Below are 19,026 nucleotides of genomic sequence, written 5' to 3' on the forward strand. Positions count from 1 at the left end.
TCTGCCTGAGGGCAACAGTTCGAACAGGGAGTGGCCAGGATGTGAGGTGTCTTTTATGATGTTTTGGGCCTTTTTAAAACAGTGGGCGTTGTGTAGAACTTCCAGTGTGGGGAGAGGGCAGCCAGTGATCTTTTGGGCGGTGTTAATGAGCCCTTGGAGTGCTTTCCTCTGAGCCCCTGTGCAGCTAGTGTACCAGATGCATATCAAGGAATTGTTTCACTTTGTTCAAAACTGCGAGGCTTCTAGAAATTTTGGTTTTTATGTGTCTGACGTGGGGTTTCCATGAAATTTTGTTATCAATTACAACTCCCAAAAATTTGTTTTCACTCACATTATCAATTGGTACACCTTCAATGATAATTGGTAATTCTATATTATATTTTAAATTACCAAAAAACATTGCTTTAGTTTTATTTATATTTAATGATAATTTATTTATGTCCATCCATTTTTTTATTAATTTTAGCTCCCTGTTTACAGTCATTACAAGATCAGTATAATCATCGCTACTGAAAAATATGTTGGTGTCATCTGCGAACAGTATGAGTTTAAGTACTTGAGAAACATCAAAAATATCATTTATGTATACATTGAAAAGTTTTGGTCCCAACACTGACCCTTGGGGAACACCACATGTAATACCAAGTTTCTCTGAATGGTAATGCCCTATGCTAACATATTGTTCCCGACCTGTTAGGTAACTTTTTAACCAGTTACCAGCTTTCCCTCGAATACCATATCTTTCCAATTTATCCAGTAAAATTGAGTGATTGATTGTGTCGAAGGCCTTTTTGAGGTCAACAAAATACCAACTGCATATTTATTTTTATCCAGTGTATCAGTAATTTCTTCTACTGCCTCAATTATCGCCATTGAAGTGGTTCTTTGCGTTCTGAAACCATACTGACCAACATTTATTATTTGATGTTTTTCAAGGAATTTTTCTAATCTTGAATTAAAAAGTTTTTCTAGAATTTTTGAGAATTGAGGCAGTAGAGAAATAGGCCTATAATTGGTAAAACTGTGTTTGTCGTTACTTTTATATAGTGGTATTACTTTCGCAATTTTCATTTTTTTTGGAAAACAACCGGACTGAAATGATAAATTACAGATATATGTTAAGGGACTAGCAATATTCAGAATAACCTGTTTAACTACAGACATATTTATGTCATGATAATCAGTTGAAGACTTACTTTTACATTTTAATGTGATATTTATTACTTCTTGCTCATTTGTAGCTGAGAGGAACAGTGAAAAGGGATTTGATTTTATATTACTGATATTTTCATTTTTATGACACGGGATGTCCGCTGCTAGTTCAGGGCCAACATTTATGAAGAATTTATTGAACCCATCGACAATATTACTCATGTTGTGATTTTCACCATTTGCATCAGTAAAATATTCAGGATATGATGTTCCAGAAGATCCTTGTTTAATTAAGTTGTTTAACACATCCCAAGTTCCTTTTATATTGTTTTTATTTTCATATAATCTTCTTCTATAATAAAGTTGTTTGCTCGTTCTTATAATATCAGTCAATTTATTTCTATATGCTTTATATCTTTGTTCCACTTCTTTTGTTTTTACTTTGATAAACTGTTTATACAGATTGTTTTTCTTTTTGCAAGCATTAATAATTCCTTTTGTGAGCCAAGGACTTTTTATCTTTTTTTTCTTTGTCATGTGTTCGTTTACAGGACAATGTTTATTGTACCACATAGTAAAAATATCTAGAAAATTATCATGCTTTGCTCCCACTCCTTGTGTTCTGCATTTTCCTCTTTCCATCATGTTCTCTCTCTCTCTCTCTCTCTCTCCCTCTCTCTCTGTGTTATGTTCAAGGTCCATGTCTTGGTGTCAGCATTTTCAGTTTAGTTTCCTCCCCGCGCTGTCATGTGTAATTGTCCTCAGCTGTGTTCCCTGTGTACTTTACACTTCCCTCATTACCTTTCGTGTACTTATGTCAGAGTTCTGTGTCGTGTCGTCCCTCATGCTGTGTGTTCCCTTGTGTTCCTCTCTGTGAGGTTTAGTTTATATTTTCCCAGTCTAGTTTAGTTCATCATTAGTTGTATAATTTTTCCTGAGCCTAAAATAAACTGCCTTTTCAGTCCCCATTTTTGCCTCTGTGAAGTCTGTGTTTGAGTCCTCATCTCCTGTTTGCACACAGCGCTTCTTCACATATACACTGTAAATTGAACCCTACAGGACACCACAGTTTAAGTTTCTCGTTTGCGCAGGTGACATCTTTGCACAGTGTTTAGATGGTGATTGTCCAAACTATGTATACATTTCATTTGTTGAGGTGTTCATGTACTGTCCGATGAGAGTGTGAGGAGTTTGTTTATGTTTCATTTGGAAATATCTGCTGTAATTTTGGGCTACAGTTCAATTTACTGACAGAGCACTCAATCAGGCAAAGCTATGCAAGGTGTAGAATTCAATGGGCATAAGTACAGTTCACAGAGAGTTAGGGAATAGCTGCTATCACAGCATTGTAAGATAGCAAAAATGTATCCTTAGGCCCCTTGCTCGATTCAGAGATGCTCTTTCCCCTTTCACGTAAATGGCCTCCTTGACTCCCCGCTCAAACCAGCGTTCGTCTCTGTCCGGCATGTGTACATCCTCATCATTGAAAGAGTGCCCACTGGCCTGTAGGTGTAAACAGACCAAGTGCGTAGATTTGGTTTTGCCATTGGTGGGGATGGATGATTCAACCCCCGAACCCTGCCCTGTTTTTTTTTCTTCTTTTTATCTTTGCTTCTTGATAAAAAAAAAAAAGGAGAAATATACTTGCCTACATATTCTATTCTACATGCTTTTAAACCATTTAAAATTACAATTCATAGTTTTATATGTGAATTATGTAATGTTAAATTACTATTAAACAAATGACTGACTAAGTATTTTAGACTTTAGTTTACTTCATAAACTGAATCAGGTATCATACAAAAATAAAAATAGCTTCAAATACAGTCATGACAATAAAAGAATATGACTTAGGGACTTAACAACATTACTTCAGGTATAGTACACCAACATCTCTTATACATTAGCACTAAGGGAACACTGAATGACCTGGTGGTTTTTGTCAATAAAACTACCGTAATTGTCGGGCTATAAGCCGCTACTTTTTGCACAAGCTTTGAACCCTGCGGCTTTTAGTCAGGTGCGGCTTTTCTATGGATTGTCCATGATTTTTGTCATATCGTAAGACGATTTGTTTTGTTTGTTCCGCTGTTGTACGGCACTACGTTGCATGTGATCAGACACATAGTATCGGGGTTCAAGAGTCGTATGTTGGTCACATGTCCATCCGCCAGGCAACATAGTGCCGTACAAGTAGCGCGAAAAACAAACTTCAAAGTAGCGCTACGCGTTCAGCGGGAGGCGTGGATGACGAGCGGCAATAAACTTGCGAAAAGCAAGTTATGCTCAACTCCACCGGTGGAATCTGACAGCGTGGAAAAATGTGAAAACATCCATGATCACCAACAGATTTTGAAGGGCTGGACTGCTGCATGATGGAGAGGAGGACTGCTGCTTGCCACATGGGTGGCCACCAAGCCAGCTCCGGGGCTTCCAGAGTGGACACTTCCCCGTCGCTGAGACGGGGCATGGGGCGCCGATGGTCCGGGCCGATTCCCTAGCCTGCTCGCGGAGTGGGGAGTAGGTTCAGTGGGATGGCTCCCCGGCCAGAAGCGGGCGATTGGGGTATATGGCGGGGCGTGTTATATAAAGTATATAAAGTATAAATCATATAAAGTATTCATGTTAGATTCCTACTTGTGTTTACAGCTTAACAGTAGATATGTTAATGCTAATTCCTTATGATCCACATCAATGCTATTTCTAAACAATTTTTCTGAGTGCTTAATTTCTCCTAATAGAGAAAACACCATTTTTATTTTTTTTTACTTTTGTTTTAAATAAACCAATGGGCATGGTCCAGAGTCTCCTTGGTTGTTTGTGTTTATTAATATTCATTGTTTCAGTTAGTTTCCTGGTTATTTGTTAATTATTTCCTGTGTTTAGGTGTTCTCCGTGCCTCCCTTGTCTTGAGTCAAGTGTCCCTGGTTTGATGTTCATGTTTATTCCTGTTTTACTTTGATAGTCCCATGCCCTGCATCAGTGTATTCTGTTGCCCTTCCCCCTGGTCTCTTCTCATCTGATTAGTGTCAGCTGTGTTTCGTACCTGTCTGCCAATTCCTTGTTTCCCAGTGTGTGTGTATATTTAGTGTGTGCTTCCCTCTGTTCTTTGTCGGATCGTCTGCATTTTCTCCTCTGTGTCATCTGTGTTCCCTCCCTCAGGTTTTCATGTCTCATGCTCCTTGCTCCAGGTTGTAAGGTTTTTGCAACATTTTCAATGTTTCCTGTGTTCTTTAGTTTAGCTTTCCAGGTTTAGGTTTTTGAGGATTTTTAAAGCTTTTAAACTACAGTTAAGCTACCAAATATCAATCAGCAATAAATTAGTAACAATTTATTAAACTCAGTCTGAAAACATACATATTTTGGAGTAAATTATCAAATGCAGAATAGAATTATTTAGAAATGATCAGTGTAGCTTGTAATTAATATCTTTAACTAGTCAATTAATCAATTAATCTCAATTGCAGTTCTAGGAGGGAACCCTCATCAGCGGAGAACAGAAGTCTGAGTAACATGTGGGCCTACAGGACTGATCCAGTGGTCGAAAACCAGCCAACAAGCCAGCCAACAATGGATGCAGCTGTAGACACCAGATTGAACTCAGGAGAAGATGCAGTGATTGATCAAAACACAATACAGCATGATCCAGACAGTGTGTGCCCCGAACATTTTGGTACTTTTGACAATAATAAGACATTGTACTCTGGCTTCGATGATGGTGCCCATATCTCGCAAAGGCCCCTTGTTCCATCCCAGACCAACAATGATACCTCGACTCCAAACATTTCAGCAGCTTGTCCAAGCGGGTTCGCAGATGGAGTAGCATCATCCCAATCTATGGTGAGTCTATCACTACTGAACAATAACAACTTCTTTTGATAAAACATTTTACCAGTTTATAACACTCCTATATTTATTTCTCTTTTCTGAAGGATGACTCCTGCCACGATGTTCTTACCAGACAAGCAACAGCTCTTGTATTGACTGCAAGAGAGAAACATCGTCTTTCACAGGTTTGTGCTCATACAAAATTATATATAAAATTATATAAAATTATATAAAATTATATATAAAATTATATAAAATTATATAAAAAGGAAAATTGTAATCTTAATTAAACTAAAAATTTGAGTTTTGCAAGAAATCCGAGAAGGAATTAAAAAAAATTTTTTTTTCTTCAGTTTCAGTGAGGGAAAAAATCTATAAGAAACAGTCAAATAATTCTATGCAGTTTTTTTGGTTGCAGAGCTACGTACGTTATTAGTCCTTACATTATAAGTTGTCTATTCACTAAAAATAAATCTCTTTTAATAGCAAACAACTAAGATGTCGTTTGTCCTTTCTGTCTGTTTTTCAGAGTGGTGTGAATGATGTCGTTGCAGCATTACAACAGTATCAGGCATCGTTGGTCAATAATCTGAGAAGTCAGGTACAAAAGGTTTTCCAGCAGCATCATGGAAGTGGACTTGAAAAAGATGTTTTGGCAGTCTTCGACCAGATTGAGGATCCATTTGCCTCTGTTTCAACAACATACAGGCAGGATGATGTGATAAAGAGAAATTTCAATTTTGTGGAGTCCGAGGAGGTTTGTGTTGGGTATACTGCTGTCATGGGGAAAAAAAGGGAAAAAAAGATTCCTCACTACTGTGCCCAAATGTTTTCATTATGTTCCGCTTGTCAGAAGTTTGGAGCAGTTATTGTCCCATCCAAGAGTTTTGGCATTGATAGATGAGCAGAAAAATTACAGAAATGAGTATTTATATGATATCATAGATGGAGAACTCATGAAGTCTCACCGTTTATTTTCTGCACACCCCTCTGCCTTACAGATTATCCTTTACTCAGATGAAATTGAAATTTGTAACCCACTTGGGTCTCATGCCTCCAAAAATAAGTTGGTAATGTTCTATTATACTTTGGGAAACATTAATCCTAAATATCGATCAAAACTACCTGCCATTCGTCTACTTGCCATTGCAAAAAAGAGTGCGCTTTCTGAATGTGGTGTAGATGGAATCTTGCAAAGGCTGCATGAGGACTTAGTGAAGCTATATAATGGAGTTAAAATTCAAACTGGAAATGGTGAACGTGAAATATTTGGAGCATTAGTTTCATTATGTGGAGACACTTTGGCGCAACATGAGCTTTGCGGGTTTAAAGAGGGTGTTGGGTTTGCTCATAGTAAATGCAGGCAGTGTGAATGTTCATTTGAGGACATGCAAATTTATTTTGATGAGGATAACTTTGAGGAACGGACATTTGAACGACATGTCCGGCAATGTAGCGAAATTGAGAAGGCCAACACAGAGTATCTAAGAAGCAGCTTAAAAACAACATATGGAATAAACAGAAGAAGCAAACTTATTAATTTCCCAGCATTCAACTTGATCCAACAAACACCCCAAGACATGATGCATGTAATTTTTGAAGGGATTGCTCCATTAGGAATAAAGTGTGTGTTGAAACACTTAGTTCTCATGGGAGAGCTAGACTTAGATCTCTTCAATGCTGCAGTGACTGGTTTCCCATACTCTCCAGTTGATAGTAGAGATAAACCAAGTGTTATTACCTACAGTACATTAGCTTCCAGTGACAATAAGTTGAAGCAGTCCTCGGGGCAAATGATTGTTCTTCTGAAAATTTTGCCATTTCTGATTGATGCAGCCAAAGGTACTGAACACTACGCATTAATTCTTGAACTCATTGAGATAGTTCAGATTTTACTTGCTCCTGTCATCAGTCTGCAGACTATTAACAAGTTGAAAATCCTCATTGAACAGCACTTGAAGCACATGAAAGCCCTATTCCCATATAACAACATCACACCAAAACAACATTATTTGATTCATACACCAAGCCAAATTAAACGTTTGGGACCAATGGTCCGTCATATGTGCATGAGATTTGAATCGAAACATTGCTTTTTCAAACAATGGGCGTCAAAAATAAATTTTAAAAATGTTTGCAAATCTTTAATAAAGCATAATCAAATGTATGAATGTTCTCAGAATGTGGATAGTTTTGATCACCCCATTTTTTCCAATGAATGCACATTAGGACCAACCTCAGAAGTAAGCATAATGTCATACTTAAAAGAAAAAATGAGGGCCTTCCTTGGAAATGATGAAGTAAACCATGCAGTGACTGTTAAATGGCTTAATCTAAATGGTAACAAATACATAAGGGATAGGTCATTAATTGTTTGTGCTGTTGGTTCTAGTGGTTTACCTATATTTGGGCTTGTGAAAAATATCTATGTGATCAATTCATCATTGTACTGTTTTGAATTCCAGCAGCACAATACCATTTGTTATGACAAAGATTACATGTCATATAAGATAGAGATTCCAAACATGGCACAAGCAACGGAGCTGATATCCGCTGATAATCTTATGGATTTCACTCCATATTACAGTTTCACACACAAAGATATGACATATGCAGTCATGAAAAATTACCTGTGTGATGTAATTGGACTACACATGAGTTCAACAGATGTTTTATAAAAGGCACACTGCTTTACATGCATGAACTGTATTATCAGGTTATTGTTTTGGACAGTTTTGTTGTTGAGTTTTCTATCAAATCTGACAGTTGAATGCGATTGTAGCATTGCCACAGTGAAGATATGTGTACTGATACTTGTCTGATGCTGATCTATTAATCTGTTTGACATGGCCTAAAGTGAATGAGTTATGCCGTTTCTGTTTTTCAAATGGGCCTGTATTTCATGTTTATCATGTGCTTTTAGTTCCAGCTTTTGTGCATGTTTTGTCAAACTTGACAGCAGTTTTATTACACTTTAGTGTCAATAAATACATTTCTTAAACTGAGCAGCTGTTTAAGTGGCCTTACTCTTGAAATGAGAAAAATAATCTTGTTTTTATTAGGGAATTTCAACCAAACGGTTTTCATACCTTGTAACTGGTAAATAAAGCTCAAGATGAGCTGAAATATCCTTTTAAGGAAAAGTTAGACATATTTTCCTAGAATAAAATTTATTTTCTTGTGCAAAACTTGCTTGTTAAGAATATATTTTCTTTTTAGACAAAAAATAAGAAAAAATGTCCATAAACAAGGGTTTTTTTACTTTCTTGAAAATCGTTTTTTGCAGTGCAGTATTTTCCTTGCCAATGTGAGTTCTCTGGCAAACAAAATGGATGAGATACGGCTCTCCATCACTAACAACAGATGGATTATGGACTCAAATGTCATGTTTTTCACCAAAACATGGTTGAACAACAATTGCCCAGACAATGCTATCAAGTTAGCAGGACGCTACACACACCGAGCCGACAGGCTAGCAGATGACTCCAGCAAGACCAGAGGTGGAGGTTTGTGCATTTATATTAACAACGCTTGGTGCATGAACTCCACTACTACTGGGAGTCACTGCTCACCTAACTTTTAATGGTCAAATGCAGACCTTATTATCTCCCCAGAGAACTCACTTCTATCATACTCACTGCAGTGTATATCCCCCCTAACGCTAATGCTAGGTTGGCCATGAAAGAACTTTCTGGAGCCAGAATAAACACCCCGAGGCTGCTTTTATTGTTGCTGGTGACTTCAACCACACCAACTTAAAGACAGTCCTCCCCAGATTCCACCAACATGTCTCCTGCCACACCAGAGGAGACAAGACTTTAGACCATGTTTATTCCAACTTGGCTGGAGCATACAAAGCAACACCCCTCCCCCACATTGGACAATCGGACCATCTCTCCCTGTTCCTCACACCTCGGTATTCACCACTCATCCAACGTATGAAAGCTGCTGTGAGGACAATTAAAGTGTGGCCAGAGGGGACAGACACAGTTCTCCAGGACAGATTTAAAAACACAGACTGGAATATGTTCACCCACACAGACCTGGACAAGTATGCCTCATCTGTACTGGATTACCTCTCCAAAACCACAGACAGTGTCACCACCCAGAAACGGATCACCATGTACCCCAACCAGAACCCTTGGATGAACCGGGATGTTCGTCTCCTCCTGAAGGCCCGCAACACCGTCTTTAGGTCAGGAGATGCACACGCCTACAGTACAGCCAGGGCTAATCTAAAGAAGGGTATCAAAAAAGCCAAACACCATTACAAAAAGAAGGCAGAAGAACACTTCTCCAACTCCAACCCCCGACGCATGTGGCAAGGACTCCAGACCATTACAGACTACAGGACCACCAAACCCTCCCCCGCATCCTCTGATGTCTCCTTCCTCAACGAGCTCAACAACTTTTATGCTCGTTTTGAGCGAGGGAACCCCACAATCACAACCAAAGCAGACATGACGCCAGACCACCAACCTCTGACTGTCTCCCCCACCGATGTAGGTGCGGTGCTGAGCAGGATCAATGTCCACAAGGCTGCAGGTCCTGATGGTATCCCCGGGCATGTTCTCAGAGCGTGTTCTGGGGAGCTTGCAGGAGTGCTCACAGACATATTCAACCTGTCCTTGGCACACGCTGTGGTACCGGCACACTTCAAATCCTGTCTCCCCCCCACCCTGGGCCCCCACCAATTAGCATACCACCAGAACAGGAGCACAGGGGATGCAGTCTCCATCGCACTGCACTCTGTCCTCTCACACCTGGACAATAGCAACACCTACACCAGAATGCTGTTTATAGACTTCAGTTCAGCATTCAATACAATCCACCCCTCACAACTCATCGGGGCATCAGTTCCCTCATGTGCAAATGGTTACTGGACTTCCTGACCAACCGCCCCCAACACGTCCGGCTAGATAACCACTGCTCATCTACAATCACAATGAACACGGCTGTGTGATGAGCCCTTTCCTCTACTCCCTCTTCACCCACGACTGCAGACCTGCCGATGGTTCTAACACCATCATTAAGTTTGCAGATGACACCACGGTGATTGGCCTCATCAGTGGCAACGATGAGGCCGCCTACAGGGAGGAGGTAGATTGTCTGGCTGAGTGGTGCGACACAAACAACCTGCTGCTTAACACCGAGAAGACCAAGGAGCTCATCGTGGACTACAGGAGGAATGTTGACCCACATCCACCCATCTACATTAAGGGGACGGCTGTGGAGCGTGTGAGCAGCTTCAAGTTCCTGGGAGTTCACATCTCCGAGGATCTCATCTGGACGACCAACTGCTCCAAACTGCTCCAAGCTGGTCAAGAAGGCTCACCAGCGCCTCTTCTTCTTGAGGACTCTGAGGAAGAACCACCTATCCTCAGACATCCTGGTGAACTTCTATCGCTGCACCATCGAGAGCATCCTGACCAACTGTATAACAGTCGGGAACTGCTCTGCCTTGGACCGGAAGGCGGTGCAGAGGGTTGTGAAAACTGCCCAGCGCGTCGCCGGAGCACCACTTCCTGCCATAAAGGACATCTACAGGAAGCGGTGTCTGAAAAGGGCTGGGAAAATCATGAAAGACCCCAGTCACCCATCACATGGACTCTTCACCCTCCTGTCCTCTGGGAGGGGCTACAGGAGCCTCTGGACTAAGATCACCAGGTACCGGAATAGCTTCTTCCCCACAGCTGTCAGACTCCTGAACTCTACCTCCTGACATCTGACCCAAGTTAACACATGGACTGGACATACACACACCCACAACCACCTACACACACATACAATGGACAACTGTACCCTCAAACACACAATAATAACATGGACTGAACCACCACTCACAACCACTAGCACTTTATATAGCCTCTTAACTGCACTACTGTATAGTTCTGTATAAATAATCATACGATAATTTTTAATTCTACAACTGTGTACAACTTGCATAGTTCCCATTTCTGTATAGCTGTATATCTCATATTTCTGTATAGTTCTTTATTTCATATTCTGTATAGTTGTATTTTTCATATTTATATCCTGTTCATAGCCTGCACATAGCTTGTACTCACTACAGCCTGTACATACTTATAGTTATAGCATATTCATAACATACTTCATACCGTGTACATATTACATACCGTAGTAGACCCATTTCTGTAATATACTTACATATCTATATTATTGCTAATATATATTGTAATATATCTATATCATGGCTAAAGCACTTCTGGATGGATGCAAACTGCATTTCGTTGCCCTGTGACATGTGCAATGACAATAAAGTTGAATTATATTCTATTCTATTCTAATTACAAGAGACTGAACAACCATGTTTCAGACCTCCTTCTCTCTTGAGGATGAGGCAACTTGATAAAAACCTTATAGAGACTCGCATGATACGCTGTGTGTGTTTGGGTGATGAAGGTGCTCAGAGACAAATTTCAGGTTCATATATTTTTATGAACCAGAGAAACAACAGGATTTAAATACTGCTATAGTCTTGGATTTGTTTTTTGGTTGTTTGTTTTTGTTTTGGATTTTTACTGGTTTTACAATTTTTAATTATTTTTTAATGTTTTGTCTTTGAAAAAATTCATGGATGAAGAGTCAAATGCTACCTATCTAACTCTGGACTGGTACACAGAGATTAACAAGTACAGATATATTTTCTTTTTTGTTATGTTTACATTATATATTCTAATAATCTGCACTAATTCTACTATTCTGTATCTCATCTGGAATCATAAAAACCTCCATGAGCCTATGTACATTTTCATTGCAGCATTGCTACTGAACTCTGTTCTTTACAGCACAACTGTTTACCCAAAACTGCTGATTGACTTTTCATCTGAAAAACAAGTCACAACATATTCAGCCTGTCTCTTTCAGTTCTTTATATTTTACACTCTAGTTTTATCAGAGTTCCTTCTGTTGGCTGCCATGGCCTATGACAGATATGTGGCTATATGTAAACCTCTGGAATATCAAACTATCATGAGAAAAACTACTGTGGGTATTTTCCTGGTCGTGGCTTGGCTTGTACCTGCTTGTCAAGTTGCTGTCCAAGCAATAGCAAGTGCTGAAGCTAAACTGTGTGACTCTAATATAAAAGGAATATTTTGTAATAATGCAGTTTACACTCTTCAGTGTGAAAGATCAAAATTAATTACCATCTTTGGTGTGGTCATTGTATTAGATCTTGCAATTCTTCCTATGCTCTTTATAGTTTTCACATACACAAAAATCTTTATAGTTTCTCATCGAAGTTGTAAAGAAATTAGGAAGAAAGCTGCAGAGACTTGTTTACCCCATCTCTTAGTTTTATTAAGTCTCTCTGTGTTTTTTGTGTATGATGTAAGCATAGCTCGTGCAAATCCAGATTTTCCAAAAACCACACGCATAATAATGACATTACAAATAATGCTCTATCAGCCTTTGCTAAATCCATTCATTTATGGACTCAAAATGAAGGAAATTTCTAAACATCTAAATAAGCTGCTTTCTCAGACCAACATCAGTCCTTGTATTAAAACTTAAAGCTAAGGTGAAGTAATTTTGTTGTTAATCAATTGTGTGCAGTTATTTTAAACACTTTTGAAATAGCCCAGACTACTAATACTCTGCCTATTTGTTAGTACATACAGTATAGTAGATATTGCCTGCCTTGTGTTTGCCTTTATGCTGCCTATGGTTGATGGAAATTATCTCGGTTAATTTCTTTGGTAGTAAACTGTTAAAGGTGTGTGACACACACTTTCAAATTCACCATTAACCTCCATATTTTTTGCATCATGCTTGTCCATAAACACCTCGTATAAGATTAACTGAAGACCTGGAGAATTCTTTAGATTTGTAATACAGTTGGGATACCAATCTACATTCAGTTAAAGCAGATATTGTCATATCTGTCTGTTTGTTTCTGTGCTAACATCAGTTGCATTTCAGTGCAACAGAATTCACAATAAAACTGTTGCCATGTACTCACATTCCTGGTTTTATTGTCTGACATCTGTCCAGAGTGGCTCCACAGTATAGTGGTTTATACTTTTGGCTGTTAATTGAAAGTTCCCTGGTTTGGACATGAAAGATCCCACAAAGAGAAACAAATCTCTGTCGTATTACATTAGGAAGGGTGCCTGATAAAAAAATCTGCTGAAGCAAACATGCAAACTGCTGTGGCAACATCTTGTGAAAAAGTAGCTTTACTGTCAGACAGCTGTATATGCATGAAAAACACATAAAACCATCTTTACTTCAAAACCATTTTCTAACCTACTTCTTGCTTCTCTTCAATCACAACCTCAATTTTATGACACGGACAGTGTCTAACTGTAATTACATAATTAAATGTCATTTATTATTCTTACATTCATTCATTCATACATTATAAGTCACATGTTACAAAAGTTTTCTGTTACTTGTTTGTCCTGTTACAGCACTACAGCATTTAGATATGTGAACACCTGTATGATTTTTGTTATACCTATGAGGTATATTATTATTAAAGAAAAATTAGGCTTTTTGGATATTTATCTAGCAGACTTTGTCACCTAAAGGACTGAATGATGAACTTGTTCTCAATGTAATGTTATGGTTCCGTCATGATATCAATTTTTAGGGAGCGTTCTGCTTGATACGATGTGCTATCTGTATATGCTGTGGTGAATTTTTGTATTCTTTGTGCATTAATGATAATCAAGTAGATTAAAGAATGTGTACAGTATGGATAAAAAAACAATGTTACACTTGTGGTGTTTTATAGATTTGAATTGCTTGTAAAATTTTGTAAAATCCCACCGTGAACCCAATTCTCCAATCCTCCCCTGGAGCCAAGCCACTAACCATACCCTGCCACAAAAATGGTAAACAGTTGCTGAATTTTAGCTGTTTTTGCTTTTTGTTTGTTTGTTTTTGCCATCTTCAGGCTAGAGACAGTGTGTTTAAGTTCTATTTTTTTTTTCTCATCTGTTGTTCATTTAGATGTGTGTTTTGGGGGTTTGGGGGGGGGGGGGGTTGTTGTTTTTAAACCTAGGAAATATTCAGTGTAATTTTTTTGAAACTGTGCAATATTACTCCGAAGTCTACACTGCTGGGGCAGCACGGTGCCATAGTAGATACCACTGTTGTCTCACAGCAAGAATGTCCTGAGTCTGACTCCACCATCTGGCCAGGGCCTTTCTGTTTCTTGATATTTTCAACAGTTCATGCTGCACAAAGTGTTTTTAATTCAAATGCAACTAAAATAAGTAAAATGCACAACAATGATGTAATAAAATATAAAAGACAAGAAATAAAACTATGATACCATAAAAACAACTAACGTTATTAAAACAAAAAATGTCTAGGTCCATTGTGTGTTAAAAGCCAGCTCATAAAAATGTGTCTCCAGTAAAGATTTAAAATGCTCCAGCAATTTGTGCAAATCTAATATTTAGAGTCACTTTATTCTGGAGTCTGGAGTCTGACACAGAGAAGCCTCTGCCACCACCAGATTTATGTTTAGACCCTGGAATGGATAACATTAGTTTTGAACTGGAATTCATGGTTCTTTCTGGAGCAGAGGATGTATGCTTCTTCTGTTTTCTATCAGTAAGCAGATGAGCAGCCACATTTTGGGCCATCTGGAGACGATAAATAAAAGACTGGTCCAAACCAAAGTACAAAGAATTGCAGTAGTCCAGTCTGCAAGTAATGAACAGATGAATAACACATTCAAAGACATTAGCTGGAAGGTATGGCTTTACATTGGCTTGCTGTCTCAGATGAAAAAAGCCTGACTGAACTACTGCACTCAACTGCCTACACCTACACAGTTTAAAGGAACCATCAAGGTGCACACTGAGGTTTTTTAACATTTGTCTTAAAACAAGATGATATAAGGGGCCTAGAGCACTGTCAATTATGCCCCTCCCCTTTGTGAGTGTGGACGCTTCATCTCTTTGCTCTTGAATGCTTTGCTTCTTATATTGATTTTTATTGATTTTTATGCTGATTTTTTCCCTTTTTTCCGTGTGAGCTTACCTGCGATAACTTCTGGACACTTGTAGATCATTAGGACTAGAGTGTTCTTAACAGAAACAGCAACATTTTATGGTTACCTTGTCCTCAGCGCTCCGTGTGTCTGTGGCCTAGACACAGCTGAAGCCTGATTACAGCGTCTGGGCACCGAGCAGCCTCAATAGCCTGGAAAGGTGCTAACCGCTAGGCTAACTAGCAACAAGATGCCTTCCCTCTCCACAGATGACTACCACAGCCTCCTGCAGAAGATTGCAGTACTGGAGACAAAAATTCATCGCTTAGAAGTAAACGTGGAGGTAAATGCACTGTGTGGAAATGAAACAACCTTGCCTTTGATTCAAAACAATGGCGATGAGCAAGCTAGCACACAGCTAAGGAGCACAGATAACATGACCAAGAAAGTAGACTCTGTGCATTATTATAAATCCTCAAGTGATAATCCCCCCTTAGACTGTCTTGGTGCAAAACCAAGACATAAATCATGTCTCCTGGAAGGGGGAGGACGTATCACAGGCAGGCCACAGCGAGCTGAAATCTCTGAAACCGACTGGCCTTCACTTCCTACGAGACAGAGAAGCTCTTCTACCCCTGTATACGGGAGGAAACAGGACTGGACAACCGTGAATAGGAAGGTTAACAACAAACCTCCAAAACAACTGAATGTGAAACTGCAGAACAGATTTGCTCCACTATCAAAGGACCCTGGATCTATATCGGACAACCATCCATCTAAAAGCAGCGAAATAAGGTCTGAAAATCTGTTGAAAAGTGAAAGGCCACAGGGAAAGCTAAAGGCTAGGCCTGAAACTCTGATTGTGGGTGACTCTGCCGTAAAGGATGTACAAAGGATGTGCGGTAAGAACACTAAAGTCCTCTGCTTTCCTAACGATATGGTCAACAACCTGAAGGAGAGAATTCTTCAAATTGCAGATGAATATCCAACGGTGACAAACATTGTTCTGCATACAGGGTCAAACGATGTGTCCAAACAACAGTCGGAGGTTCTGAAACGGGACTTTACTGGATTATTAAATACTGTAAACTCTCTGAATGCAGCTGTATTCGTCAGTGGACCTGTACCGCCGGTCAGAGGAGGAGACGAGAGATTCAGCAGGTTGTTTACACTGAATAAATGGCTTATATCAGCATGTGCTGACCACTCAGTGCATTTTATCGACAACTTTAATATTTTTTGGGAACGCAGGCATCTGTTCAAAGCAAATGGATTTAATTTTAACAAGTCAGGGGTGAAACTGTTCACCTCCAACTTGTTTTATTCCATACGTCATCCATCCGTGCTTGGTGCCAAGGCTGAGATAAACGAGGAGTTATCTCATAAAGAGGAACAAACAGTACTCCAAGAACAGACAAAGCCCAGCAGAAACCTTGAGGAGGAGCTCCATTTGCCCCCACCCGGGAAGAGCCTCAGAAAGGAGAGACAGCCATGGCATCTGAGGAAGAGCCTCAGAAAGGAGAGACATCTAAGGCAAGAAGAGGGGTCCCTATTTGCCTCCAACTCTCTCAACAACACCAACGACCAGGACAAGGGACCACGACCTTCCCCAGTCCCCCAAACCCCTGACAGGCCATCACCCTCCTCCCCCTCCCTTTCTCCCTCCTCCCCACACCTGAAATTCACTGAGGAGATGATGGAGCGGGTCAATGCTGGGCTCAGATCTACCCCCCGTCCCAATCCCTTTTTGTCCCCCATAAACCCCCCACCAGAGCGGCCAAAGGTTCGCCATCGAGCCCCACCCTCAACAGAGCAATCGAAGTCACATTGCCCAGCCTCGCCCCCCTTAGTTCCTCTTCATGCCCTGTCTCCGCAGTCTGATGCGTGATGTGTGAAGGGTCCGGGCTGTGAGGATTATGGCAGTGATGACTTTTCCCAGGAGAAGCTGGGACCCTGTTTACTAGAAGGTTTTAAAATTTCTGTACTTTTAGGTGACAGGAGACATGTGGCCTGGTCAAAACACAGAGAGCTGCACTCTAAAAGATCTTTAAACATAGTAAACATACCTTGTGTGCCACAGACTGCTCCCAAACACGAGGGGACAAGTAATACCTCTAAAACACTTAAGTTGGCTTTATTAAACATTAGATCTCTAGCTGGGAAAACATTTTTAATTAATGATTTAATCACTGAGCACAGCCTTGATTTTATGTTTTTAACTGAACCTTGGTTGGACCAAATTAACAGTGGAGCTGTTCTCATCGAGACGACCCCTCCTAACTACAGTTATATCAGTGAGGTCAGGGCGAGCAGGAGAGGAGGAGGGGTTGCTGTCTTATTTAATGAATCATTTCAATGTAAGCAGCTATCTCCTGGAAGTTTTCAGTCTTTTGAATATGTGGCTTTACAGCTGAAGGCCCCATCCAAAGTTGTGTTTCTTAATGTTTACAGGCCTCCCAAATACTGCACAGACTTTTTTAATGACCTCAGTGAACTGCTGTCTGTGATCTGTGTTGATTTTGACTGTGTAATTATTGCTGGGGATTTTAACATTCATGTGGACAACCCTCAGGACAAAGGGACTAAAGACCTGAGTAACACTCTGGGCAACTTTGGGCTGACTCAGCATGTAACAGAGGCCACACATAATAGAGGACACACTCTTGACCTACTGATCTCCAAAGGCCTGAGCATTTCAAAGGTTACTGTGTCTGATGTGGGCCTGTCTGATCATTACTGTGTTTTCTTTGAAAGTAAAATCTCAGCCCACACAAATATATCAACAACAGTGATCACAAAACGGTGTATAACTGAACACAGTAGTGCAATTTTTAACCAGGTCTTCCCATTAACACCTGACCTGTCCAGAGGGTCAGTCAGTGAGCTCGTCAATAGCTTCAATGCTAACATGTTAAATGTAATGGACACTATTGCTCCCATTGAGGTGAAGGTTATCTCTGGAAGGAAAAAGTCTCCATGGAGAAACTCCACACTGGTGAAAAATGAAAAAAGAGAGTGTAGGAAAGCTGAGCGCAGATGGAGAAAAACAAACCTCCAGGTTCATTATGACATCTATAAAGAGAAACTTCACAATTATAATTTACAACTGAGGAGTGCAAGGAGGTCCTACTTCTCTGACATCATCACTAAAAACAGCCATAATGCTCGGGTCTTATTTTCTACAGTTGACAGGCTAACAAACCCCCTGTGTCAGTGGCAGCTGAACTTCATTCGACCATGGCCTGCAATGACTTTGCCAAATTCTTCACTGAAAAAATCCAAAAAATTAGACAAGCAATTGGTACATCAACAGCAGATCCAGGATATGTACTGTGTCCACCAAAAAACTGTTTAAACACCATGAAACAGTTTCAACCTATTAACAGCAAAGACCTGGAGGACATCTTAGGTCAACTGAACTCCTCCTCCTGCTGTTTAGATGTCCTGCCAACAAGTTTTTTCAAAAAGGTCTCAAAGACTTTAGAGTCAGACCTGTTACAGATCGTCAACTTTTCTTTATTATCAGGTGTGTTTCCAGAATCACTAAAAACTGCTGTAATCAAACCTATACTGAAAAAGGACAATCTTGACAAGACACAAATGAACAACTACAGGCCGATCTCAAATCTCCCGTTTTTAAGTAAGATCATTGAAAAAGCAGTTTCTCAACAGCTCAGTTACTTCTTAAAACAGAATAATTGCTACGATGCCTTCCAGTCAGGTTTTAGACAGAACCACAGCACTGAAACCGCTCTGACCAAAGTGTTAAATGACATATGTCTGAATACAGACAGTGGAAAAATGTCAGTCCTAGTTTTACTGGATCTCAGTGCAGCATTTGATACAGTTGACCACAACATATTACTCAAACGACTGGAGAACTGGACAGGTCTTTCAGGAACTGTACTAAACTGGTTCAAAACATACGTAGAAAACAGGAAATACTTTGTATCAATAGGTAACTTCACATCTGAGCAGACAAGTATCACATGTGGAGTTCCCCAAGGTTCCATCTTGGGACCCCTTCTGTTTAACATCTACATGCTCCCACTGGCACAGATTATAAACAACAACAA

At 39.9% G+C, this 19,026-nt stretch overlaps 1 protein-coding gene and 1 long non-coding RNA gene across 2 annotated transcripts; both read left to right on the top strand.

Moving 5' to 3' along the window:
• The first annotated feature begins 4,461 nt into the window (after positions 1 to 4,461).
• Positions 4,462 to 5,796, top strand: LOC143413054 (uncharacterized). Its single transcript, XR_013093619.1, has 3 exons — positions 4,462 to 4,992; positions 5,085 to 5,165; positions 5,510 to 5,796. It is a non-coding gene; the product is annotated as an uncharacterized LOC143413054 (long non-coding RNA).
• Positions 5,797 to 11,574: 5,778 nt separating this feature from the next.
• LOC101464088 (olfactory receptor 8D1-like) lies at positions 11,575 to 12,516 on the top strand. The gene has a single exon (XM_004566341.3). The coding sequence runs from the start codon at positions 11,575 to 11,577 to the stop codon at positions 12,514 to 12,516; it is 942 nt and encodes a 313-aa protein (XP_004566398.3).
• The last annotated feature ends 6,510 nt before the right edge of the window (positions 12,517 to 19,026 follow it).

Source organism: Maylandia zebra, linkage group LG16 (genome assembly GCF_041146795.1).
Source record: "Maylandia zebra isolate NMK-2024a linkage group LG16, Mzebra_GT3a, whole genome shotgun sequence".
Classification (NCBI taxonomy): Eukaryota; Metazoa; Chordata; class Actinopteri; order Cichliformes; family Cichlidae; genus Maylandia; species Maylandia zebra.

Coding starts and splice junctions, on each gene's coding strand:
- LOC101464088 (XM_004566341.3), top strand. CDS start 11,575: ATGGATGAAGAGTCAAATGCTACCTATCTAACTCTGGACTGGTACACA.